This window comes from Canis lupus, chromosome 29 (assembly GCF_003254725.2).
Source record: "Canis lupus dingo isolate Sandy chromosome 29, ASM325472v2, whole genome shotgun sequence".
Taxonomy (NCBI): domain Eukaryota; kingdom Metazoa; phylum Chordata; class Mammalia; order Carnivora; family Canidae; genus Canis; species Canis lupus.
The window spans coordinates 22,065,458-22,092,972 of record NC_064271.1 but is presented as its reverse complement, the minus strand read 5'-3'; the positions used below and the strand labels follow the sequence as shown (position 1 = coordinate 22,092,972).

The 27,515-nt window shown below is 41.1% G+C and overlaps 2 protein-coding genes across 2 annotated transcripts in view; one reads left to right on the top strand and one right to left on the bottom strand.

Annotated features, from left to right (window-relative positions):
• RPL7 (ribosomal protein L7) overlaps positions 1-27,515 on the top strand; it is a 53,348-nt gene that overhangs the window by 21,218 nt on the left and 4,615 nt on the right. The gene's annotated exons all lie outside the window — the stretch shown is intronic.
• On the bottom strand, positions 720-27,173 carry RDH10 (retinol dehydrogenase 10). Its single transcript, XM_025478008.3, has 6 exons — positions 26,814-27,173; positions 24,921-25,156; positions 5,240-5,338; positions 3,930-4,075; positions 2,209-2,340; positions 720-2,117 (listed from the first exon to the last, which is right to left on the bottom strand). The coding sequence occupies exons 1-6, from the start codon at positions 27,100-27,102 to the stop codon at positions 1,994-1,996; spliced, it is 1,026 nt and encodes a 341-aa protein (XP_025333793.1). The 5' UTR covers positions 27,103-27,173; the 3' UTR covers positions 720-1,993.

Sequence of the window (27,515 nt, the reverse complement as noted above, 5' to 3'; positions counted from 1 at the left end):
TGGCCTAGGGAATGGAAGATTTCTACAAAGAAGTTCAAAGAAATCAGGTTTTAGTACCAAATGAAAATAAAAATAGGTTTAAATTATAATATGTGAGAATAAAATTAAAGGTAAAGAAGACCTTCTTTGGTCTTAAGATCAATAAATGAGTCGTGAAAGTAGCACAGATTTCTCTAGGACAGTCTGAGTGTGCTCTGGACCACTTGGGAGACAGACCTGGATAAACTCGCAAATGGCACCTGTCTCCCCTCCAGTGTGATGAAGCACTACTTCAAAGTACTTCTTTCAGTCTGAAATTGAAAACTAAGAGGCAGCCAGCGCCTCCATTGTTATAATGGGCTCAGACTTGGTTTTCATTTCTCCTTTTAGAGAAATTCAAACATAAACAAAGCAATTCCTTAGGACCAGCGTTGGGGACCCTCACAGTGAGGACTTTTCCGTATGTGGTTATGGTGCCTATTCCATCTGTGGTACAAACAGAGGTGAGGGAATGCTATTTTCTCACTTTCAGGATAAACGAGCTCCTGATAAAGTGTCTTATCGAAGTAGATGGTAACAGTGGAAATCTGAGTGTATGGACCCTAACTTGTTAATGGCTGTTCCTGAACATTATCCCATTCAAACATTTTTTTAAGGCAGGATATGGCATGAAAAAAGGGGAACACAATGATTTTTCTCTTTATAGTACTACTAATAACTAATAATCACACAGTTGCATGTAAGTTAATTCTTTAAATTTAATCAGTCCTTTATAAAACTTCCCAATTAATTAGTAAAAGATGGCTTATTTGAATAGCCTTAAACATTGGTCGCTATTTAAACAAGACATTCTAAAAAAAAAAAAAACAAAAAAGCAATCACATAATAGTTTATAGTAATTTACAAGTGGATGGTATACATTTAGATACAGAGGTAGAAGTCCACTTTAACAACATTTCACTAATACACATTTACCAAATTCAAGGCACAAAATAGTTTGCTTTACAAAAAAATACTGTAAAAATGTCAATTGCTGTTCTACAATGTGAATAAAACTTTCAAAAGAATCTTTACACCCTTCCATACGTACTCCACAGAATATGATTTTTCCCCCTCACTAATCATAGTTGGCACAAAAACGGGGACTTTTTTTTTTAATGCAGAAGTTCCCATTTTTAGAAACTGTTTCTTCGCAGAGCTGCTATGTATTCTAGGTAAAAGTCCATTCAAAGAAATGAAACACAGCAACTTCCTGAGGAAAGGGCACTTTCTGTATGCAGCAAAATTCACAGGTAGAAAATGTGTGACCTTTGTGGATAACTAGGTCTCTAGAGGAATAGATCCTTAAGGAAAGATTTCAGAGATAAAAATTTGCCTAACATTTTAGTCATTAGGACTTTAAGAAAGAGACCTGATCACCTTTACTATAACAATCAAACATCATTTACTTCAAACTGATGGGAGATTTCAAAATTCCTTTTTAAAAGAGCTGTACACAAACACCACGAAAAGCCACACAGGCTTTGCAAAACTGAAACTTAGAAAACAGAAAATATAGCACTATCAGTCCTTGAAGTTGCAAGGGTGTCAGTTGGCTAGAGTTTAATTACAAGAATTCATAAACTCTATGGAGATTAAAAAAAAAAGCAAAACAAAACCACACAGGTGAAACACACTGTCGTTATCATCTCTAGACTTTCTGCTCATTAAGAAAAATAATGGTAGCCTGGAGATGTCACACAGTGCTTGTCTAACAGATTTGACTGGTTTTGGGGTTCTGCCTAAAAGGACCCTGTTGGCAACAACATGACTCACATTTGCTGATCACATTTTCCAAGTATTCTAATCGGTTAATTTGCACTTTATTATTATTATTATTTTTTAAAAAGTTGATTTAAAAAAAAAAGTCAACAAGGGTTCAGAATCCAGAGAATGTCAGTAATGCTGATGTGGATTGGACTATAATGCCTTGATCGTCTTCTGGTAGAAATGATATTCCATATAAAGAAGATTTTTAGATGCCATTTTTCGCTTCATTATTGTTTGTGGCTTGTTTTCTTTGAGCAATAAACGGGTACATACACTTGTCTGCTCCTAGGAACCGATACATGCACACAACTGCTTCAAAAGGGAGGATGCTGGAAAAAAGAAAGGTGGCTGTGAGCAGGTGTGCTAGGTTACGGGGCAGCCACGGGGAGACCCAACCCAGGAGGGAACCTGCAGAGTTACCTCTTCATGAAAGTCACGATGTACATGAGGCGGGGGGTGCAGATCATGGGCTGATCGGTGAGGATGGCCTTCATGGCCTGCTTCACACAGTAATCAGGCTTCAGAGGAGGCAGAAAAGGCTCAATTTCTTTCCTGAAGGTTATATATTCAAAAAATGAAATTAAGAATTAGCACAAAGTAGGGAAGATTAGAAATATACATCCAAACATGAACAGGGAGGTTATCTAAGTGACAGGACCTTAGGTCTACTTTGTTTTCTGCACTGTGTTTTTTTGTATTTTCCAAATTTTCCTACCATGAATACATTTTATATGCATAGTGTAGAAAATGTGTTAAAAAAAAAAGGCAAAATCGGTCCACTTTTCTGTAAAGTGAGACAATGTTTTTAAAAATGCTCTAAAATGTATTTCATATTTTTTTCTAGTTTTTTTCAATAGAACAAGAAGAGGGTATTTGGCATAACAAACATTATGCCCAAACACGGTGCCAAACTTTGAGTGCTAAGTGTTGTTAAAATGATGGTGTGTAACACTGGCATAACTTTTCTGAGTGAAATAAGTGAGCTATATGCTTTCCTGAATGCCCAAAGAGGGAAAACCAAGGTATTTTCTCTCGAGGGTCTCTGAAATGAAGTGCATACAGACATTCAACCTTCAGCTGAATTCATTACATGACACGTTGAAATAATCTAATAGTATAATTTATTCCTTTCACTTTTCATTGTCCCACCACAGCTTTGGACATTTGCCATGATGCTAAATAGGAAACAGCTAAATAGGAAACAGGGCTGCTTAGACCCTAGGCAATTGGTTCCTAAGTATATGAGATGAAGAAACAAACCAACACACACAGGCACACAGACACACACACAGCGCACCGGGATGCTGGGAAAAAGGGAGAACTCCAGTCTGTTCCCAGTCCAGACTTGAAGTCAGCCGGAGATGCAAAGGAGTCCAATGGAGCTCCACCTACTTCACAGCTTGGCCAGGTTCAGGATGTGTTAAGAACAGCCTGACCAACGGGGAACTGGTTCGGTTATCTTCCTTTGCCTTTCAAATTCATCCAAGCAAAGATCTCAAAATAAGCATGTCTTCACAAGTTTCCTTTTAATGATTCATGGTTTTGTTTACTCTGCTTAGTTCAAGTCAGACGTGACCTGACATTTATATTCCCATATGCCTCCTTTCAAGGTATGGGAGTGTTTTATTTCATTTTTAGCAAATCTAAATAGTTCTTCTCATTCTGTCACAGTGAATCTACCTACATATACTCTCTGCGAAAAGAAAGCTCCCAAATCTGGAGGGTAAATTTCTAAGGTCTTTTTGAAGAAAGGCTTACTCTTTTGTGACAGTGACATTGTTTCTTATTACAAATCAAAGTCGCATTCATTTACCAGCACTAATACTAAAGAAACAAAATAATTCCTAAGGAAGTTGCTTCTCAGGAAAATCCTGGATATTTATGTTTCCCCCTTGAAGGTGCAGAGAGGCCAATTCCTATCTGATGCTTCCAGACTGACTTCCTCACATTAGTATCAGTGTGGTAGCTGACCCTTCGTCATTAATCTTTACTCACTTGAATTCTACAAACCTTGACCAGTGAGAGGACAGGCTTAAGTGTCAAATGATAAAATGCAAGACTCAATTCTACACATTCTCCCAATGCAGAAAGATGATTTCTAAAACAGCTTTTTATCAGTAACAAGACAGGTTCTTACTGACCTGATTCGGCAGCCTCGGAACATGCCCGTGTCTACAAGGTAAGGGCAAACCAATGTTGTTTTAATTCCATCCTTTTCAGCAGCCTTTAGCTCATGGCTCAGGGATTCATGAAAACCCACCACTCCAAACTTACTGGCACAATAATCCTGAATTAGAGGGAGAGAGAACAGAAACACTAAGTATGTGCACAGGTTCCCTCACCAAACCCAGGCTTCCCTGATCCTATTACTTTGGTTACATGTTTGATATAGGGGGTTACAGGTGACTAAGCAAGGAAAAGGCAAGCATTTTCAAAGACAGGTATCTGATGTGGTTCAGTGCAGAAATAATATTTTCAAAGCAACACCAGAAACAGACGAACACTTTTTGCCACATTGACCAAGTATCGTATTACTTTGGGGAAGTTACCACAAAGGATTCTATAAAAGCTAGCTAACAAGCTGGAGCTAAAAATGGAGAGAGGTTCACTTTGAAGTGTCTGGAAAATTCACAAACAGTCTCTTGTTCAGTAAAAGGAGAATGAAAATCCAGGTTGTTTAATTAACACTAGGAGAGCAAAGGCAAATCTAGCTTAGGTTATAAATTGTTATGATCTGATTTTCTCTTTAGGGTAAAGTGAAAATGGAAATAAGTATACCTTGTTAACTTAAGCCAGACCTTAACTGAAGAACACATGGTACAGAAAGTTCTTATCCTTTACCTCACTTTAAATGTAGGCATGGAAATGTAGAACGTGGAAGCCATCTATTCTGTGTCCCTTTACATATTTGCATGGGGTGAGGTTTCCAGTTTTATGCTATACGTACCCATGGGACAAACAGCACAGAATAATATGCATACACACGCTTTATTATCTGAATATGGTGAAGAATTGATTAAGCCCAGTTCTACAACCTTAACTACGCAAAACACCTCACATTCGCCGTAACCATCTCCTCTGATGAGCTGATAGAAGATAGGTCACTTTTGGCAAGTTGACCAAAACAGAACGGCAACCTTTGGCCTCCTGTATCTGTTTCCTGTGGTAATGCCACTGCCCTCCACAGTTTCATTCTTGACCCTGTGCCCACCTACTTTTCCTGCTGCTGTGGCTTTGTCAAACTAGTGTAAGTGATTTTATGACAGCAGATATTAGAGTTGCAATTCAACATCTGGCCCTGGGTTACTGTAGGAAATTCCACAAACAGTACACAGGCAGAGTAGAGTGCTTTCATGAATGTATGGACAGCAGGTATTCTTTGTAGGATTTTTGGTATACTCGTCACGAGATAAACCGACTGAATGAAGGAAATGCTTTATATCTGACAAACCTCAACTCCAGCAGTACTGAACAATCCCAAGGAACTTGCAACTGTCACAATATGACCATGATTAATCTCCAGCATGGTGGGAAGGAAAGCCTTAGTGGTCTGAAAGAAAAGAGTCAAGCTTTAGAACTGACATTGTGAGTTTCATTTAAAAGCAATCCTACGTAATGTTTTACCCACCCAATGAGTTTTACCCATATAACGTTATATTTTCCAATTTGTCTAAAGATCTTATACGTTTACTAAAAGAGAAGATCCTTTAAGTGTCTGGTTAACATAACACCGTATCATTGGTATGGCAGGCCTATTAGAAGCCGTGACCAACGAGACTGTAACACAAGAGCTTTTGGGGACAATCTCCAGAGATGAAAAGAAAGCCATTAGTCGAAGGCTCTCTATCACCTTTCAAGTGGTAGTTATCTGCTAATCTAAACTACTCCCAGGTCAGAGATCTTTTTATGTTCATGACACTTTAACACAGCTATCTCACGGTCTGTGAGGGACCCTCCAGTTTACCCATGAATAAGTGCCCTGGATTAATGTTTACCTTATGGCTATGTCTAAGCTGTAATAGGCCTATGAATGAATAAGGAGATATTCGAGAATCGTCTTCTAGCATCCAAAGCTTTACCAAAGTGTATTAATAGGAAGTAAACTATTTCAGGATGTAAAAATGCAGGATGAAAGTACAGGATCATTTTAATGAGAAATGTGTCATATGCTAAACGACAATAGCTCACAGCATTTGGAATGACCAAACTCCCCTGTGGGGCTCACAGGGCACTGACTTTCCCAGAGAGGCAGGTGACTGGCCACTCACTGTAGCTGGGCATGCAGCATAAGTTCCTGGGCAATAGACCCAGGCACTGATTTCTTATTCACTAAACTCTTTTTTTCCCTCCTCTGGCTCTTTTGCCTTCAAGACACAAGGCTGTATTAAAAAAAAAAAAAAAAAAATTACTTCAAATTGCTTAAGATGATCTATTAACTACTCTACCAGGCTCCCAACAGTTTTATAACCTGCTTCTTAAAAGAAAGCAGCAAAGAGCAATCTGTCTACTGTTGAGTTATATCCCATTGCCAACACAACTTCCCCATGATTTATGAAGTTAAAAAAAAAAAAAAAAAAAACCAAACAGTACACAGTGGACTCAAAGAAGAGGTGCATGCCCTTCTCTGAGGATTTCCTGGCTAAGGGATCACTGAATTTCTGCATAAGTATCTAATGTGTTACAATAACTTTTGCATGTACAAGATCAAAACCAGTCATCCCATTTATTTTGATGTTTCTCCATATGTTCCAATCTCTGATACACACAGTTGCCAGATGAGTGCCTGTGAAGTGTCCCAAAGTCTTCCCCAGTCTGGTTCCTGATCATCTTGCAACCCTAACCACCCCCCCCGACTCATTCCCCATTTGTCTGGCCCCCTCATTATTGTTACCCGGGGCACACTTATTTTCACCCGTGAACTTTTCTCTTCTCTGACAATCTATTCCCCATGCCCTCCTACATAATTCAAAGTAAAATAATCACATGTTTACAAAGCTTCTCATGCTTTTCAACATGCTTATGTCACAGGAGCTTCCAAATTCTCTGCTGAAGGTCTTGAGCATTTATATATAATTCTACACCACTTTGACTTTGTTCATATTTCTTTAAGACATGTAGATGGTCAGTCCCATTCACTGTCACATAGAATTACAGGTTTTGTGATATTTTGGCTTTGACTGTTTTATATTTATTTGTCTGGCTGCCTTACACTAAGCTGGGAAATACTGATTATCCTTTCAAAGATTCTGGGAGAACTACTACCCTGTCATAGGAACTGTGGAGGAGAGAATATGAACAACGTTCCTTGTGAACTTCAGAGACCTGGCTTACTGCTGGATGGAAGAGAGACACATGCTTCAGCTAAACTGCACTTCTTTGCAGTAGTAGGTCAGAATGGTTAGGGTCGTTGGATTGTAATCATTATTTTGGTGTACTTGATAGCCAAAAAAGGCAAGACCTGGTACGTCAGGTCATTATACATTGAATGTTAGGCAAAAACAGCTTATATATGGCTATTTTATCAGAATTGCAATAAAGTAACATCATAAAGAGGCATATATATTCCAATCTAAATAAGATTTTTAAAGTAACTGCTTATGATTAATTGTTCCCAGATTAGCTGAAAAAGTATAAAATGTATTCTTGATGCTATTCAGAGATCATTTTTAAGTATTGAAAGTTTGCCTCGTCCTAGAAGACACGGATAGATTTAGTACAAAGGATCCTACTGTTAAGTTCTTAAGTAGGGAGTCTCCATATTAAACTCCAAGAAATTACACACAGTATAGAAAACCATTAAGAATTTGCAGCTTAATTACCTGGCGAATCTGAATCCCTGACACTGTTCACACTGCCAGTGACCACTCACTCTAGCTGGCGGCTGGCCCTGACTAGCTAGAAGCGCGGACACCAAGCAGGTTAGCTCTAATGACTTCCCCGGACTTGTGTGTGATGTTGTTGCCTGCAGGTGTTAAATGACTAATCCAGATCCCCAGCAGCACATAAAGGTAGGCGATAGAAGATTAACAAGTTCCTAACTGTTTTTTAAGTTTAATCTGTTGCATGGTTCTGAAACTGATTAAGGGCCCCTCCCCTCTTCCTGAAATTAGTCTGGTGGTATTATTCTTTCAGTGATTATTTCTTGAACATCTATCATATGCAGGTACTGTTTTATGATCTGGCCAAGCAATGATGGCTAAAATGGGAGCTGGTTCTGTGCCTGTCTCTGAGCAGAATTTATACTTACCTGCACTTAATTGTGCTAACTCAGTATATCAAGTATAACAGTTCTAGTTTATCCACAGGGTACTCATGGCTGTGTATTCTAAAAAAATGTGACTGGGACCTGCTTTCCTCACCCCCTGCCCTCCCGCCAAGGAGTATGAAGGGACATTTAAGCTATTGGTTTTGTATTTAAAGGAAAAAAGAAAAAAGAGATAGAGAAACAAAAGAACCCAAATATGGCTAAGTGACTAAAATCTTTTCCAATTGTGGGTTGTAAACATTTTTCAGAGAAATATGCTTCATTTTGAGTGACTAGTAAAGGGTGACACGGATCTGTTTTAATATAAATTTTCTTTAGAGGGAGAGTTAAAAAAAAAAAAAAAGGTAGTGGCAGGTCAATGTCCAGTTTAAAATACGTGATTTCTTTGCCCAATCAGGGACATACACTGAACATACACTGGCTTTCTGGATAAACAAGATTCAATGCATCACTGCATTTTCAACATCCTGATACAAAGGCCTCTCTATTCGTTATTTAGGAAGCGCACCGATCATAGGTCTAATACTATAATTATGACGGCTACTATCTATGTTGAGCACAACAAAAAATGTTCAGGAAACTGGGAGGTGAAAAGAAACTATCCACAGCCAGGGTCATCCTGGGAACCCAGATTCGCTGTCTTCCAAAGCGGGGGTCAAACACTCAGCTCCTACTGTGTGCCGGGCAAAGGCGAGCCTGGGAGAGGAGCATTCCCATCAAGACCATTCAGGTTTCTTTGTAAACTTGGGTTTTCAGGGTTCACACTGGAGCCTGATCCACGTGACTGAGCACGAAGGCTGTTAATCATTTCCTTTGCTGCCTGAATGGAGGCGACCAATTACTGCTCGTGCCTTATTTCCACAGCCTGAGTCCTGCTTTATGTCTGGGGCACATTACCAAATAAACTTTGATCAACACTAATTCTATCCCTTACTTTACAAGAAAAATGCTATAAATGGGCAGCTAGAAAGCATCACATTTTCAGAAAATTTCCCAAGTAACCTGACTAGTTTTCTTTTCTAATTACTCTTGCCCTCAACAGTCTGGTAGATGACATCTGAGATAGTACAGCATATTCCGTCCTTGACACAGTTTGACAGCACAAAGAAATCTGGCACTTTGCAATGAATTATTAATGTGCACAAATATTGTAGCATGTATGAGATGGGGACCAGCAAAAGGTGAAGTGCCAGTTGCCATGACACCAGTCAGTTCAAGCTGAGGTTTGTGATCTTTAACTTTGTCTCAAAGAGTCATTAAAAGAACATCAAGGGCAAATCTAAGAGCACACCCAAACGGCTTAAGTATAAATTCACGCGTGTGCTGCCATCGGTGAATCTGAGAGGGGTAACTCAGATAACGCACTGAACACCTGGACTGCTGCGCTGTCTCCACTCTCGGGATGGATTACTCGGATCACGAGTTACGGCCTCGTACAAGGATCTCGAACACACAGAGGTAGTGGTGCCAGTGGTGGCTGGCCAAGGTTAGCGAGATGCTTAACCTGAGCCAGAGAACTGCACTCCATCGCTATGTTCTTTTGTTCAAATGTCTATGAACAGAGGAGGCCTTGTAGTCCTTCATCAGGAAAAATGGTGGGCTCTTGATCTAGGGGGTCTCACAGTCAGCAACCAATATGCACTCACTGGTATGGTCAGTGGGAGAATTTATAACTAGGAACGGACCTAGGAAACTTTATCTGCAAAAAGAGAGAGAACTCTTAAAAATGAACTCTGGCTAAAAAGCGTGGAGATAGACTTTTGTATACCCATGAGTAATTTTATCACGAGGCTCGGATATGATCATCTGCCCCCAGCTGACAGGGCTGTCATGTGACCAAAAAAAGAAAGAAAGAAAGAAAAGAAAGAAAAGAAAGAAAAGAAAGAAAGAAAGAAAGAAAGAAAGAAAAAAGGAAGGAGGGGAGGGGAAGGACAGTGAAATGGACCCTGACATTCTTATGAAACATACTTAAGTCTAATGTCGCTATAGCTCCTCAGGGTTCCTCTTCAAAGCACTGGGCACTTTGAAAGATAACTGTAAAGGTCATATTTATAATATAAACAAGAATTTCTTGAACAGAAGGGTGACTGGACATAGACATGACATGTTCTATCTCGAGAAATCTTTGGAAGTTAGGTTTACGCCAAATTAACTTCCAACAGTTCTAACCCTCCAGATCATTCCCTGTGCTCTTAATGACACACTGCGACGCACGGCCTGCAGCTGCACTGTCACGACAAATTAGCCTAAAGTTAAACAAAAGAGAATGTGAAGAAATGTGGTATCTGGCAAAGTCTGGCTTTTGGAATTTTTGAGACTGATGACATTTTAAAGGTGGAGGTAAAACACCCAGAATGTGTTCTCTGTATTTATAAACGATTCCAGGTTAATGAACACCATGGAAAAAGCAAAATTAACTTCTCATAGTAGGAAAAGGCCTCATACTGTATTTTTGTGTGTCTGCCTTAACTATCTATTATCGTCAATCCCAGAAAAGGCACCTTTTAAAAAGAATCATTTTAAGGTGTTTATCTCTTGAACACCCAAGAAACAGGAGACTTTTGTTTCTAGAGGAGCATAAGTCACATTATGATGGGAAAAGGATTAACACTATCAGCACATGTATATAATAGTTTTCTGATGTATATGTAAGGATTTTCAAAATCTCCAAACAACAGTATATAAACAATTTGGAAAAAAAAAGAAAAAAAAAAAAGAAAGACAATCAAGACTCCACTAAACAAAGACACCCTTATTGTACCCTTCCAAAGTGGTTCAACAATTCTGCTTGGTGTTTTGCTGCTTCTGGCTCTGTTGCTACTGGAGTAACTTATCTTTATCAGAATCACAAAGGAACATACTGCTTATTTACAAGGCTAAAATGACATCTGGTGGCACTCTCCTCTGAATACTGTCACTGCTCCTGGAAAACTGTGATTCAGTAATACAAACTATTGGAGGCGCTGTGAATATAGAGTGAACGGTGTTAAAAAGGTGAATAGCATAAATCATTAGCATGTCTAAGATGGAAAAATGGTGACATACCCCTAGGCTAATCTCGGAAAGGCACATATGGCTGAATAAATACTCTTAAATCTGTAGATTTAAAGCTTATCTGCTTAGTAAATATACTGACCACCAAACTAAGGAATTTCACTTTGACCATAGAACAAGATAGTTGAAAATTTTCATTACAAAATTAACTTTAATTGGGAAGTAAAAACTAAATTTATACTTGCTAGTAATACGTTGACTTTAAATATTTTAGTCGCATTTGACAGCACAAATTCTGAAATTCATGTAACTGAATGAAGGCATTTTTTCTTTCTTTCCTAGTTGATGTTTGTAGAGACAGAAAAGTCTCCTGACAAATTGTGCAACAGAACTCCAAGATAGTGAAGCTTGCAACTATTCTCTCAGACTTAATAAAATCTCTTATCAGATTGACACAAAATGTTCTGTCTTTAGCCACAGAGGAGAGACTAGAGTATGTCATAACTATTGAATTCGTATCAACGTTCCATCTACTATCCTTTTATTATTTTGAGGCTACAGGGATTAGTTTAACATTTGAAGACATCAGCAGTTAATGCTTAACACACATGCACTAGTACACTCCTACAGTTGCCCTGCAACCAAGAAGCTAATAAAAGAACCAGGCTTTGCAAATGAACACCTAGATGATGACACCATTAGTTATTCAGCAAAAATAAATGCTTCATTAACTTGCCTTCCCACTGCTAAAGCATGGGATGAATCTAGCCCAACACAGCAACTCAGACAATCGACATTCTCTTGAATTTTGGGGTTTGCTATGCAGAAATACTGGAAAGGAGGTAACTTAAAACTCAATCTGTCAGGCAAATACACTCGTCTTTGGAGTCCAAAAACCCCATGGTCCCAGGCGCCTACTGACTAACCATGCTAGTTACTTCTGACCTCATTGAATCTTGATCTTAACTCATCTGTGAGACAAGAAGAGGAGTTTCTCCAAAGTTTCTTTGTTTAAAAATGTTGTGACAACTTGTGTCCAATAATTATTTCTTCGATTCCTACTACGCATTGGAAATACAAGTTGTAACACTGAGGTGTACCTTGCGTAAGACTCTCATAAATGACTCAGCAAGGTATCAGCTCCATTAGTGCAGAGACCAGCATCTGGTGAGCAGTAAAGATCTGTTCATTAAACATTTATATGATGTCATGACTGTGCCTTTTAAAATAATGTAACTTGAATTCCTGCCTCTTACATATTAATGAAATTACACATTATCTGCAAAATATCATTTTTCTGTGTTTTTGTTGAGTTCATGGAGGTTCAGGATGTTAAAGGAAACTAAATGCTGAACAGTTTCTGAAGTGCTGTTCTCCTGGACCCTCCCTGCTGGCTGAGTCCTAGATGATCAAAGGAGTGCCCCTTTCCCCATTTAATAACGCCTTATAAAATAATGAAAATAACCCACAAAATTGCAGCCAAATAGTCTGCTAAACAACACCTTGTCATTAATCCTTTGCTTTGCCCCAAACTCAAATCACATCTCAGAAATTGTAATAAAGACACATCTTCCAAAGGGCAGAGGCTGCAGCTCTATTCTAGTGACTGGTGACCACTTCCATGAGGCATGGACACTGCCCACAAGCTCAGGCACCGCTCAGGTCATCCTGAAGGGACAGGATTCCTTTGTCCCTCTGCCCCCATTCCAATGACATGGCCCAAGAATCTCCTCAAGATCACCTGCCACCATCCTTGTTATTTTGTATGTGTAAATAGTTGAAATTCTTACTTCCTAGTTTGCTTACTGTGGAATCTTTAAAAACAATTATTATCTTTACCTAAATGAAAGATAAATATAATCACAGTTACTCCTGAAATCTTATTTTATTCTTAAATTTGCACTGTAACACCACAGAATTTACTCATTATATAGAAGAGTCCATGAGGTACCTATACTGTGTCAGGCAGTGTTAAAGAGAAAACTTTGCAAACCTCTGAAAGAACATGCACAGTAGCAAATAAAGTTCCATACAGTCCAGTGATGAATTTTTTTCTAAGCTTTAGTTCTTGTAGTGTAAGACATTTTTCTAGGTTCAGAAGGCAATCCTGGGCTTTAAAAAAAAAAAAAATCACAACTTAAATTTAGGTTCAATAGTCCATTTGTTTTAGTTTATATGTCAATAACTTTGAACTACCACTCCACTATTAAATTGAGAAATATCTTCAAGGATAATAATTGCTGATCCAGCAACTAGTTTGGTATATTCTAGCTTCCTCATGGAAGAACAGTACTGAAGTAGAATAGAAGACAGCCCTAATCTTAATCACAATTCTGACTAAACCACCTAAAACATTACTAAGTTATGAAAACTAAAAGGGAAGACTTCCCCTTAGGTATCACAAGTGTATGAGACACCATGCCCTCCATCATCTAATGCCCTCCCTTATCCAATACTGGAAGCCAACTTGGAGGAAGTGGGGTACACACAACAGACAAGTTTGTAACAGGAAGAATGTAGTTCTTCATGGTAGGGTCCTCACTTTGTTTCATGATGCTTATGGCCTTGGAAACTCCACCCTGGGCACAGAGACCAAAGGGGAATAGTGAGCAAGATAGCACCTGCACTCTTCCTTTTAGATACCGGACCGGAATCCAAATTAAAAAAAATTATAATAATAAACCTAGACTAGGATTGGAACAGAGTGTGTGGTCTGGCATTTTTCTTGTCTATGAGATTCCAAAAGGGCTGATTAGCTCAGGAAAGAAAAACAGAAAGGCAGCAGAGGAGAATATTGAGAGAGTGGAAAGGAAAATGCATATTCAAGACCAATTCCTCTTCAAACTTTGATGTGCCAAAGAATCACCTGGGATCTGAATCAAATACAGATCGTGATCTAGTGGGTCTGGGAGAGGGTCTAAGAGTCTGCTTTTTCTAACGTGTAGCTTGCCAAGGTGATGCTGTTGCTGCCTTGGCCCTGGACCACAGGCTGAGCACAAGGTTCTGGGGTGAGCCTCAAGTGGCTTCAGATTCATTTCTCCTAGAAACTCAGCAAAACTGGAAGATTAATTTCATTACCTTCTGTCCTACCCGTGTTCTCCGAACCAGGATGTTAGGGGTTGGGAAGCCCCACTCTCCACACCCTTCCTCCAACAACGTTTATAAGGGCTGGTTTGAGCCAATGTTCCAGCTCTCCTGGAGTCTTCTATCGACAACTACGAGAGTTTACTGATTCTCTGTATATTTGCCTTGGATTCATTTTTAGCACTAGCAAGCCCCTATATGCTGTGGTTTGAATGTTTGTGTCCCCCAAATTCACGATGAAATCTAACGCTCCCTGTGATAGTGTTAAGAGGCTTCAAAGTCCTCTCCCCACATCCACAGAGGCTTCGAAGGCTCAGCTTTCAGGACAAGGACTTTAGGCCCTTTCAGCCTCAGTCTTTACCTGCTCCGTTTTTCACCGTTTTGAAGCTTTCATGTTTTGGTAAGCCCGTGAGAAAACCATACCCAGGAAAAAATTAGCCCTTTACAAATCAGATGCTTGGGCCATAAGTTTGGACACTATCGATGGGGCAAAACTCCATTATTTTGAAAAATCCATGATTAGCATTTCCAAAGGCAAAGCTTATGGATTTATCTGGAATTCTAATCCCATAAGATCATTATGTAACAGAATAAAGGTTTTACAGTTTCCAGGAGATAAGCTTTCAAAACAACAACAGAAAAATAAAAAACTAAAACCACCCTGTTTTGGTACCATTTTGGTACCAAGTATTTCTAGAACTCTGTGCAGCCAAGGCTTGCTGAAGTGCCCAGGTTATTCGCTACCTTTTTTGTGTCCAGCTTGTCAACGTTGACATATGAACAAGGAAAACAAGGAGGCTATGTGACCAAGGATATTGTACAGTCTTGTCCATGAAGTAACCATCTCAGATGTGAACCATGGAAAGTTACAAAAAAACCATGGAAAAGCACAAGAATTGGCCGTTAGTAATAAAATTTTAATGTGGTATTGGGTCTTTAGAATTTTACATTCTTGTCTAGCTTATGGTGCAAACTTTCTGGGGATATTAGGCTAGGGTTGGTTAGTCATTGCTAAATGATCTATGCTAGTAAAAAAAAAAAAAAATCAACATTTGATGGTGGATTCTTTCATTATACCAAAAGGCAAAAGCATAAGTGACTCATAGGAAAATCTAGTAGGAGCTTTGAACATGTAGCCCAGGTGAGTATTTGTGAAGGTTCTAAAGTAAAGTCCTAGGATGAGGGTCTGGGTCCTAGCTTCTTCTTTCCCCAGGGGTGACCTTAGGCAATTCCTATAACCTCTCTGGTTTGTTTCCTCATCCATAAAAATGGGGATAATGGCTCTACTTAATTCAGAGTTGCTTTGAGGCTCAAATGAGAGAAGAGTGTTTATGAAAGGGTCTGTAAAATTTAAGTGCTATATAAAAGTACGGTAAATGCACTCCAGGCTCATTAAGCATGTATTTATAGGCTCTTTTGGTTATAAGTGCTATCTATTTTTGGTTATGTTGTTTCTTCAAGTTCCTGCAATTCCTGGTTCTTCCTTTGTATGGCTCCCAGGCCTCCCTGCCCTCCAGGCATCTCCAGACCACGCTTCCGGCAGAAACCCAGTTCCTGACCACCAGAAGAAGCCTCAAAACCATACTGCTGAGCAGCTGCTTTGACTGCCCTACCCCTTTCATCCAGAATCCCTGAAGATGCTGGGAAACAATGCTTTCCAGTAACACTTCTCTAATCTTTCCTTTACTCCTCTTTTACTAGGAGCAGAAAAACAACAGTTTTAAAATATAAATTATAATGCTCAACAGAGAAGACCCCAGCAGACATAAAAACTAAAAGGTAGTACAGAACTACTTTAAGGTAATTATACTCCATGTTTCTTTTTTCGAAGAGACTGTAGAACTATCCCACTTCTCAAATCCTTGAGAAATCAGTAGGGGGCAGTATGTTAAGTGCAATTTGCAGGTGGGAAAATTCAGGCTCTGAATTTTAAGTTTCTCTTGTCCTCAAAATACCCATGTGCTTACATAAGTTGCACCACAAATATTTTCCCAGTTACACTGATTTGGGAAGTGTTATTTTGAGACCCATTGTTTAGAATAACACTAAGAAGCCGAACCTTGTTAATATTTAAAAATTTCAGTACTAAGCTATTTGAAAGAAAGGCAAGAAATTCACATTTTATGCAAGCAGCAAATGAGAAACACCATGGTTTCCCCAAACCAAAAACAACACAAAACCAAAGAATCAACAAAAATAAAACCCCACACAATGACAACACAAAAAACAACCTTCACAATGTTAACACGGCTGCCATCTTTCACACATAACTTTGTGTGATCTTTCAAAGTTTCACAGACCAAGCAATGTTTTGTTTCCAAATGTGAATTCATTGTAAGTGGCTTGTCAGTTGGGCTAATTTGACAGCACTCAAGGTTGCAGCAGTAATTGCCCTCACTTGTTAAATATTCTAGCAGCATTTGCTGCAGTGTTGAAAGTTTTATGATCATTATGAGAGGATATTCAATTTTTTTCCCCGTGGTTCACTTAATTTTAGTTTCAGAGCATTTAGGAAAATGGTCCCTGACAGGTGTGAACTTGAGTTTTAAGAGAATTGACAAATAAAGTAAAAAGAAAAAGGAATTCAAGAATGGGCCATGCTGGGTAAGATCAAGTAAAAGATGTTAGCATTCCTTGTGTTGAAAGGCATACCCTCCAGTGCTAGGATGGCATAGGCCTGCATACCCTGGCGGATGGGGACTGGCTGGCCGGCCAAATGTGTCAGGGTAATCGTGATTAAATCCTAAGGCCATGCTCTGACAACTTTTACCCTGCACAACGGTATCTTAACAGTGTTAGGTCACAATATGGGCAGGTTCTCTAAGGCTGCCCTACCTAATAATGCAAGGACTGGCTGTGGGCTCTACTTGTCCACTATCTATTTTCAAAGAAAGAATTACAAGATTCTATCCTCTAAGTTATTTTCCCATTATGCTTTCAAGAGGTCGCAGCCTACATGCAGTTTTTTTTTAGGTCATTTAATAGAAACTGTAAGAAAGGTTTAGTTCTGTGAAGAGCTAACTCCTATAGTAACTTGTGAGGTTTAAAAAAAAAAAATTCACTAATTAAACCAAGACTGATGAATACATTTAAATCAGATCCCTAGAGTTACAGGCTCAAAACATTGGATTTAACTCATTCAGTTGATACAAGGAATAGCTCCCTATTTCTTAAGGACTACCAGAGTTTGTCATACTTCAAAGGTTAGCTACAAAAGGCCCTTTATCTTGGGAAAATTACTGCGTGTGTGTGCAGAAGGAAATAAGATACAAATCCACCCTGCCAGGACACCCCCTAGTGGAAATTCAGCATAGTACAGTTTGGGGTTCCAAGAATATCCTGGGTATTTAGGACTTACACAGAGGCTCAAACGGGCTTTCTTTTCAGTCTGTTGGCTGTAACTGCACCACAGTCACGAGTCTCATTATTCATGGAGCATTCCAAAACAAGCAAACAAACATGCCATCTACACATCTATCCATACAGGCAGGTATGTGGATTAAACGGAGACAAATTAGCTACTTATCACAATTGAATGAAGCTTAATTTTAGTTTCTGGAAGAAATAGAAAGTTTAGAGGAGTCCACTATTAATATTCCTTAACTGAAGGAACTTAAAAAGGGGAGAAGGGGTGTTCCTATTTTTATTTATTTATTTTTAAAAGATTTTATTTATTTATTCATGAGAGACACACAGAGAGAGAGAGGCAGAGACACAGGCAGAGGGAGAAGCAGGCTCCATGCAGGGGGACTCGATCCCAGGACTCCAGGATCATGGCCTGGGCCGAAGGCAGGTGCTCAACTGCTGAGCCACCCAGGAGTCCCTATTTTTATTTTTTTAATTTAAAGTTTAGGTAGGGAACATCTGAGTTTCCTACTTCAAAAAATTATTCCAAGTCCCAAATGAGATTAAACTTCCTGAATTTTATTCAAACTAACTAAATTTGCCAAGGATCTTAAAAATCTGAAAAATGATTAAGGTAAAAACAAATATAAAGGCAGAGAATAAACTGGGAGAATGTGAGCAGTTAAATATTTGGCCATAGGGCTTGTAGCTCTTCCTTAAGGCCCAGTGACCCAATCCTGCAATGAATGGCTGAGGACCCCACCCGGGCACGCTCCATTCAGCCCTTTTGAAAAAGCTATTCAATCAGTGTTAGCATTAGCACAGGTTAAAGAATGCTTTCGCTTTGACATGTCCTATAGATTAATTTCTACTTGGGCAGATAATGGATGAAGCCCTACATGTAGAAATAACAAGGGAGAAAAGAACAAACACCAACTTTGCTTCCAGGAATCGAGATAAATAGCACATAATCAGATAAGAGTAGGCCATTCCCTGAACTGGGAATTTTAAACTATTCTACAAGGACTGCCCACTTAATCTATAAAGATACTATTAAGTCAACATGAAAATATCCTATTTTTTCTCTCCCAGAAGTAGTGATACATTTTGTCTAAACTATTCCACTTCTTTTGTCTCCCAGGAAGACGGGTCTCAAACGGCAGAACAGCTGGGTGCACAGGGCTCCATCAGGGCACAGTGAGGTGTCTAGCCCAGCGGGAATTTAAGGTTGACCAGCAGATATAATAGGTGATGAGTTTGGAAGGCAGTTGGAAATCAGCTTTAGATGATCTAAGCTGCCATGCTAATGAGCCTGGATTTCATGCTGTGAACAATATGGTCACCTAAAGGTTTGGGGGTTTGGGGGTAGATTCTTGTCAGAATAATCCATAAGCAGACACATAACAAATTCGAGTCTGTTTAAGTCACCCTAGGTTGAAGAGCAAAGGCTAGGAAGAGGGAAAGAAGTTCAGAGACTCTTTCCAAAGTATGGGCAAGAGGTGATGGAAGCACAGGAGAGGGCGCAGCACTGGGAAGGAGGGGATCCAGTTACGTGGTAGCAACAGAACAGTCAGGAGAGGAGGCACGGATGTGGGCAGGATGGAGAATTAAAGATAACTGCGGATGTTCCCAAGCCTGGTATTGGCCATACCAGGGAATTCAAGAAGGGGCAAAAAGGAGTTAGTTCAGTTTTGAGACTTGCTGATTTTAGGGAATAAGTGAACAGTCAAGACAGTTGTGTGAACTTGAGAACGGTCGCAGAAATCAGACGAAGCCACTGAAATAAACAGATTATACCCAGCTAGAGGTACACAGTGAGAAGAGGTGTGAGGATATAGCACTAGTCATTACATCCCTGATGCAGGGAGGCCAAGAGAATTGGGAAGACAGAAGAGAAGTAGAAGGTGGGCTTATCATGGAAACTGAAAACTGGAGCTTCAGGAATGGTTAACAGAATCACATTCTGTAGAAAGAGCAAGCTGCACACTGGATTTGGCAATTAGGGGAGCACTGCTCTTTCTTCATATGATACTGGTTACTTAGCAATATTTTCTTTTTATTTATTTATTTATTTATGATAGTCACAGAGAGAGAGAGAGAGAGAGAGAGGCAGAGACATAGGCAGAGGGAGAAGCAGGCTCCATGCACTGGGAGCCCGACGTGGGATTCGATCCCGGGTCTCCAGGATCGCGCCCTGGGCCAAAGGCAGGCGCTAAACCGCTGCGCCACCCAGGGATTCCCAGCAATATTTTCTAAACAGCTGAGGTAACTAGACACAGATTCGAACACACATCAAAGATGTTGCAAGGGTTTCTTTAGGATGGTTCCCTGCTCATACCACTTACGTAAAGTAACATTTTATCATACCGTAGTTGATTTTTAGTAGCAATAGAAGCAATTTGGGCCTACCATGTAACATACCAAAGGCGGAAACTTAATGTTCAAGGGGCGTGTGATCTCATTTCATGTTAGGGAACAAGGCTATGAAATGACCTACTAGGGGTACGGTCCCAAGTATCCGAGTAGTTGCTACCTAAGAGATGTTTTTAAATGGGACCTCAAGAATTAGTAAGATAAAGTATGCTTACCTATGTCAATTTACAGTTCAGCTCAAGACTTAAAAAGTCTTTCTAAAGCTCAAACATTTGATTTTTAGGTATATGATATTTATTTAACAACAGAAGCTAGTTCTAGTACAGACTTAAAAACTGGCCACGTACTCCAACTTTTCAGTAGCTATCCCAACATAGGAAAAATATATGGTATAACAATTCTTAATATTATGGTTTGAAGGAGGAAGTACTGGCCAAGTAGTTTTTTATGAATACTTTAGAAATGGTTTTTTAAAAATTCTAAATCTAAGAGGCCTCGAACAAAACTAGGTTTCTCTAACCAGAGAACAATACAGCATTTGAGATTAAAAACCAGTAAATCACATAGGAACTTAAACATTAATGATTAGGGACCATTCATGAGATATTAGGTACTACACAGCACTAATGTCTTTAAGTGCTACATTACTCAGATCTAGCTGGTGGGCTTTTACTTTTCCTGGATGGATTTTAACTAAATAGACTTTAGACATTTGGATATAGATAAATGCCTAATTCAGTAATTAGTATTTTAAAACTGTGAAACCTTTTAAGTTAAGTGGTCTATTAATTAACTACCAATTATCTTGTCTGACTACCATATCAATAGAAGTAAATTACCGACTAGCTATTTGACAGATTTAGCCCTTTACCATGCAAAATTTCTTCAGAACATAAAAGGCCTGGAGTTAAATGCTTTTGCTTCCCCCTTTTGGCTAATCAGGGATCAATTTGCTGCTCACGTATAAAGGCCAAATGCAGCTCTTTGGTCAAAAAGGATCTACAGATAAACTCTGTCTTGTAAAAATGACAAGCTAAAATTCTCCTCTTAAAAACAAAACAAAACAAAACAAGTGAAGCAATATTAATGTTTTGGGGAAAACACGGGCTTGCAATTTCTGTGTGGAGGCCAACTTGCCATGTTTCAAAAGAAACTAGCGAGGTATTTTCAAGTTTTTGTATTGCACAGAGCTACAGAGAGAACACCTAGGTGAATGGTTTCTAGGATTATGCCAACATTAAAGTGCATTGCATTGCATACATTCTCCTTGGTCTTGTGTTAACCCTGAATGTTGCACAAGAGATTATACTGACTAGAACCTATCCCAAGTCTATCACTTCTTGACTGGTGACCAAGAGGAAGCTCCTAGGAGAGCTGCTGGTGATAGAATATTAGAAGACGGAAGTATCATAGCAAACTGGAGGGCTATGTAGAACAATGCCAAGCATGATAAAAACTTTCAATGTGCATGGAAATGACTAATATGAGATTAAGAATCAAGGAAGGAACTGCAGTGGGAATCCTCTCCTTGAGGCCCAGCCATTGGGAGGTATGAATGGTCACCATACATTCAATTTGAGCTTGATTCAAACTGGTTTATAAACACTGGCCTTCTCAATGTCACTAGCCTTGCACCAATGAGCAGAGTTTAATACACCACAGTAAATGTGAGCACGGAGGTGGGGCGGGAGGCATGGAAAAGTTGTGTAGTAAAACAAAAGGAGATACAAACCATTATGAATGTGAACCAGCCCCCATGTTGTGATCTCCTCAATCTTGCACAGCCTACGTTAGTCCACCATAAGGCTTACCTTTTGAAATTTCAGAAGACAGGCTCCTGTGAGCATCCTCTGAGTGGGCTATGTTCTGAATCTTTAAGCAGAAGTCTAGTCTATATTATCAAACATTTATTGAGTGTTCACTGAATCTTAAGAGTGGAGTTCTCTTCCAGGCAGGGAAAAACAAATAGGAAGGCTAGAACAAACTGCCTTCAGACAGCTTGCCATCTATTTTGGAATTTCAGGGCACAGTACATTTAAAAAAAAGAAAAAAAAAAAACTATACCGGAGAACACATGCTACGCCACAAAGGGTGAGAATGAACAGATGCTGCAAGAGATTAATGGCAAGAAGCAAGCTTTAGACAAGCCATTTAACTGCAGCTTCATCAGAAAACAAGAGATGGGGCAAGAGGATCTCTAAGGATAAGTGCAGCTCTAATATGCAAAACTGCCAGAAAAGGGCTGGAGTGGGGAGGGAAGACTGTATTAGGAACTTGTGTTAAGCCTTAAAAGGTACAGGAGTGGTAGAAGAGGGTCTTGAAGGCAGAGGCAGTTGTATAAAGGTTTTGAAGTAGGAGCACTCACAGCTTTTCAGTGGAAGTCCACAGGGTTTTCTGTTTCACTGGATAGGACTTTAAGCTGGGTCGGGATCAACATACCATTTAGTATTTTATGAAAACAGACAGCAACTGCTACTTACAAGTCTGGCGCAAGACTATCTGTTCAAATGACTAAGTGACTCTTTGCTCAGCTGATCTTTTAAAAATGTATGGGGCAACTTTTTCTCTCCACCCAGACACAGTAAAAAGACACACTGGTTATTTTCTTTGGAAGGAAAACTGCACATGCCAATATTTCTTTAGACTGTTGTCACAAACATTTTCGCCTACTAGGACTACGGGAAGGGAAGCTGAATTCAGGTAGCTCTTATATCATTTAACACCCCAAATCACTGTAAAAATTATAAGTCTTCTAAATTTTAGTTGCCAGATCTCAACTTCTTAAAAGGTTTGTAAGTCTCGGCAGGAAGTCAGAAATTCCAACTCTAAAATGAATTTTCTGACTCAATATTGAAAATAAATTCTTCAGTTTAGATGCTTAGGGGAAAAACAGCTGGAGAATTCAGGAGCCTCCCATATTTTAATATGAAGTGACGTCATTACTGCCAAGGCTTCCAAGAACTCCCTAAATTGTGTAGTTAAGCAACATCTCGAAGGAAAGTAAGGACTCTGGGAAGGTGGTATGTTCCTCCTTAGTATGTAGGTTCAATTCCTCAATAATTTTTCTATCGGAGATTTGATTCAATTTTCTCCTCAGGTTAGAGAGGAGTCTAATGTTAAGGTACAGTATATCAATTCGTGTGCATCTTCAAAGCCAAAGCTATGGATTTTCTGGGCTTAATACACTCTCAATTACTTCTCATTTTATAGAATGTCTAGCAAAAGGAGGCTGCTTTCATCTTAAAAGTATTTAACTGCACATTGTATGGGTTTCTTTAAAAGTGTGGTTACATTTGAAATTTTATAATTCAGCAAAATAATCACGCAGAAAAAGTAGGCAAGATGGCTAAACTTTAGAATAGCATGTAGGTAAAGGTTTACAGTTCAGAAACGGAAGACCATCTCAATCAAAGGTTATTGGACAAAAAATAGTCCTGGTGTTGGTGGTTCACAAGTAGCCTACCAATGACTGTATATCTGTTTAAAGATGATGAGTCAACTGAAGTCACCTGGAGTTTCTAAGCAGCTTCATCCTTCTCATTCCACTATGAAAACTACAAGTCCACCTGCAATTCACATACATCTTTTATTTCAAATAGTGGTTGTTTTACTCAGAATCATAAATATGTACGACTCTTGATAAACTATATTGCCAAGTGTATTCGTTTATTCGTTATACCTTTACTCACCTGATGCATCCCCTTGTCACTTGCTACTTGTTCCTATGGACTTTTACTCAGTTCCCCATCCCTACTGCATATAATTCACACACACACACACACACACACACCTTTTCTGTCTCACACAAACACCTATGCACACGCCCACGTGCAAAAGCACACTTAAATCCCCCCAAACTGTATTTGGTAATCTCCTTACTCATTTAAAACATCCATAGGAGTTGGCTCACACCACTTGTGTTCATTTCTAGAGCTCTGGAAATGACTTAAGTAAAGCTCGTGTTTTAAAATAAAACATTTAGGTAAGCTTCTTTCAGGATCAGAGAAATGGTTTGATGTTCTAGGAACAATATTTGAATAAGTACTTCTAAAGCCAGATTAAGTTTTTAAGCAGTTGCTAAAAAAATTAATGAGGTTTAATGTGACCTATTTAGAAGAAACAGTTCTTTGTTGTGTTCCATCAGAAGGCTAATCCGCCTATGGAAAATATAGAAAAACAAAAATCCTATCTCCTTGCCCTTTCTTTATTGGCTTTTACCTGTCTACAAAAGTAAAGGGGAATTACTGTGGAAGAAGAAGAGAATAAAGGTCAGCAGTGTACAGTTATGGGGGAGAGCTTCACACCTACCATTATTGAAGTTTAGCTGAAAAATTGGGATTAGTTTGGTGTCCAGAGCAAGAAGGCCCTCCTTCTCACTCATCCTTAGATGCTGTGTAGCTCTGCTGGTTAGAAGCTGACGTGGTTTTAAGTCCCTAGTTCCTCAAGTTTCACAATCTTTCTGCCCCTTGTATAGTGAGTGACTCTATGGTATTATCAGGGTGACTTCTGTTCTCCCGAGAGAGGCATCTTGTAAGCGGAGACAGTTCTGAGATGTACTCTATCAGGATAATGCCACAGACGCCGTGGATGGTCAGCGGATGTTAAGTGACTGCTAGGGTGGCCCGACCACTCCCAGTGGACCACAAATGCTGATCTCAGAATCTTTGGCACTTTCTAAAATGTGGCTGAGCAGTAATTTGGAAGCCTAAACTCTGACTTCAGGAATTCATAAGAACAACCAATGTTTTACAAACTCAACAGAAAGTAAAATAAACAAATCCAGGGTTTTATGCTCCCTCTTGTTATTTTTATGGCAATCTTTCAAACTAGTTCAAAATGTTCAGTCCTTTACCCTCTCCAGAAAGACTACATAGGGGGCGGGGGGAAAGAAGATAATTGTTTGATAGTAACTGGCGTACAGTGTAATTCACCATGGGGAAATAACAAATTAGAAAGAAGCTTTGTGGTAAAACAGTACAGGTGTCTTTCAGGCTGGTACTGAAGTCTGGCTCCTTCCCAGCCTTCTCATTGAGGAGGGCCTAGTAATAAAAACAAGGATGTTTATATTTACCCAGAAGTGTGCGTGGCAATTGACCATCATGGTTCTCTCAATGAGCTCATCAGGACATTCCAGAAGATGATGCCCAGAGACCACGCCGGCATTATTGACCAGGACTGAGACCTCGCCAACCTCCTTGCGGACCCTTTCTGCTGTCAGGTAGACATTCTCCCTCTTTCCCACATCACAGGTGTAGGTAAAAACCTGCAAGTTACAGTGGGGCAGAATTTCTTCCTCACCATTCCCAGCTGTCCTCAGAAGTCCAGGAGAAAGAGAGAGAGAGAGAGAAAAAAAAAAAAATGGAACAGAGAAGGGGGTGGGGGTGCAAAACGTGAGTCACATGGCAATCAGTAGGACAAAGATCACACAAAACAAAAATACTACAGTGAGCTTCAAATTTCTAACACCATGAGGCTTGCCAATGACTGAACTTACAGCTGCCTTCCTCCCCCAAAAGTCTTTGGGAATTACAGCAATTTACTGGATAACTTTGCTTAGGGGAAAATCATGTAATTGTGACAAGCCCAATACAAGTCAGACCTCATGGGATCAGCTTCCTGGAGCTAAAGACACCTGGAAAGAACTGATCTCAGTGCAGAGAGTACACCCCCTCTTCCCAAGCACAAACACTACACACTCCTCTTTTAGGAGGAACAGTGGCCAGAACCGGCTTTTACTCTTTTAGTAACTGCACCCTCAAAATGGAAACTCTCCTCAAGGCTCACAAATCAAAACCATAGTTAATCTGAAGTCATCCAAAGCCATGGAATGAAGCTTAAGTTTCTCATGAAAGAATGGAGATCACTGGTTTGTTCTACCTCGAATATCTGAGCTCTCCTGAGAAGCACCTCAGATAAATCAAACTTCCAGGTAAACATGCAATTTTACCACATTAGATCTCAATTTAAAACCCAAAACTTCCTGGTTTTTGAATTTACCTTTCTCTTTTAGGTTGTGGCAGGAGGCACAAAAATGTGTATTTGCTACCCCTCCATACCACTATTGAAGATGAAACATTTTCTGACCTAAAAAGCAGGTGCCATTAATTTTGGTGGGGAAGGAAAAAAAAAAAAAAAAGATCGATATGGGGTCGGGGTGGTGGTGTCCAAGTCAACCTTGCCGGTACAGTTCAATGTTTTCTCCAGAAATGAACATTTTTATCCAAGAGTAAGAGCCATAATCCAATTTCCTAGACCAGTATTTACGGTTGGTTATGGTCTCCGCTCTGACTTAAAAAAAAAAAAAAAAAAAAAACCCTCAGCAATCAGGTTAGTTAATAAATATACAGTGAGGCAGCTGAGGTTACGAAAAACATGAAATAAATCTCCAATGAGGCTCAAATCTTCCAAGCGCTTTGAAAGACGTAGGATATCATTCAATCAAGCGGAGGGATGTAACTAAAGCACTTAACCTGTCTCTGGTGAAACAATGTAACCATTTCCTCGCGGCTGGAGTCAGCGGCGCGGCCGAGCTCGGCGGCCCGGAGCACAGGGGCACGGAGACGTGGCCCCGCCGCGTCTGAGGACAACTTCCCAGACACTTGCGTCCCCCGTCGCCAAGGCGCGGGGGGCACTGCGTTAGGGCCCCCGGCCCGTGCTCACCAGAGCCCTCTCCGCCCTCCCTGGGTCCTCGGAGGGGCGAGGAAACCCGACGTCCGTCCCCAAGGAGCCGGGACCTCCGTAAAGACCCGGGGTCGGCACACCTTCCCGCTTCTAACGCGGAGGTGACCGTGTTCCTTTCCCGGGGGAGGGGGAGGGGGAGGGGGTGCAGATTCCACTCGCGGAAGACGAGGGGCTGGTTGTCGTCCTCGGGAGCGGGGCTGCGCGGGGCTGCGCGGGGCTGCGGGGCTGCGGGGCGGCGGGGGTCGGGGCCTCCCGGGGACGGCTGCGCGCACCGCCGAGTTACCTTGCAGCGCCGCGGCGTCGGCCGCCTCCAGGTCGCGGTAGATGTGGCGCACCATGCCCGCCGTCTCCTCGTTGCTCTGGGTGTTGATGTCCCAGAGCACCAGCAGCGCCCGGCGCCGCGCGAACTCGAGCGCGAAGAGGCGGCCCAGGCCGCTGCCGGCGCCCGTGATGAGGCACACCTGGCCCGCCACGCTCTTCTCCTTGGGCCGCACCAGCCAGCGCGCCGCCGCCAGCACGAACGCCCAGAGCACTTTGAAAGTCACCACGAAGAACTCGACCACGATGTTCATCGCGACGCCCGGAACCCCGCACGCCCCGAGTCCGGCGTCCGCGTCCGCGCCCGCGCCCGCCGCGCGCAGGGCAGCCCGGCCCCCCGGCCCCCCGGCCGCGTCTGCCGGCGCCGCGGGACCCCGGAGGCTGCGCCCCGCGCCCCGCCTCCGGGCGCCCTCCGGGCTGCAGTGCGCGGGGCCGCTCCCGCCCGGGCTCGGCGCGGTGGCCCCGGGCTGCGCCCGCCGCGGCAGCCGCCCGCCCGTCTGTCCCGCAGCGCCCGGCCGGCCGGTCCCGCTGCGGCGGCGGTGACAGCCGCGACTCAGGCGGCGCGCGCCGCCCTCATGGCCAAGCCGCCGCCGCCGCCGCCGCCGCCGCCCGAGCGTCCCCGGAGCCGGCGCGGCGGCTCCCTCTCACCCCGGGGAGGGGCGCGCAG

What these genes read in the sequence shown, in the direction of transcription:
- RDH10 (XM_025478008.3), bottom strand. Translation starts at nt 27,102, where the DNA reads ATGAACATCGTGGTCGAGTTCTTCGTGGTGACTTTCAAAGTGCTCTGG. An exon ending in CGACGCCGCGGCGCTGCAAG is followed by an intron (nt 25,157 to 26,813) that starts GTAACTCGGCGG and finishes TTCTGAGGACAG; the next exon opens with CTGGGAATGGTGAGGAAGAA. An exon ending in TTCCGAGGCTGCCGAATCAG is followed by an intron (nt 2,341 to 3,929) that starts GTCAGTAAGAAC and finishes TATAACCTTCAG; the next exon opens with GAAAGAAATTGAGCCTTTTC.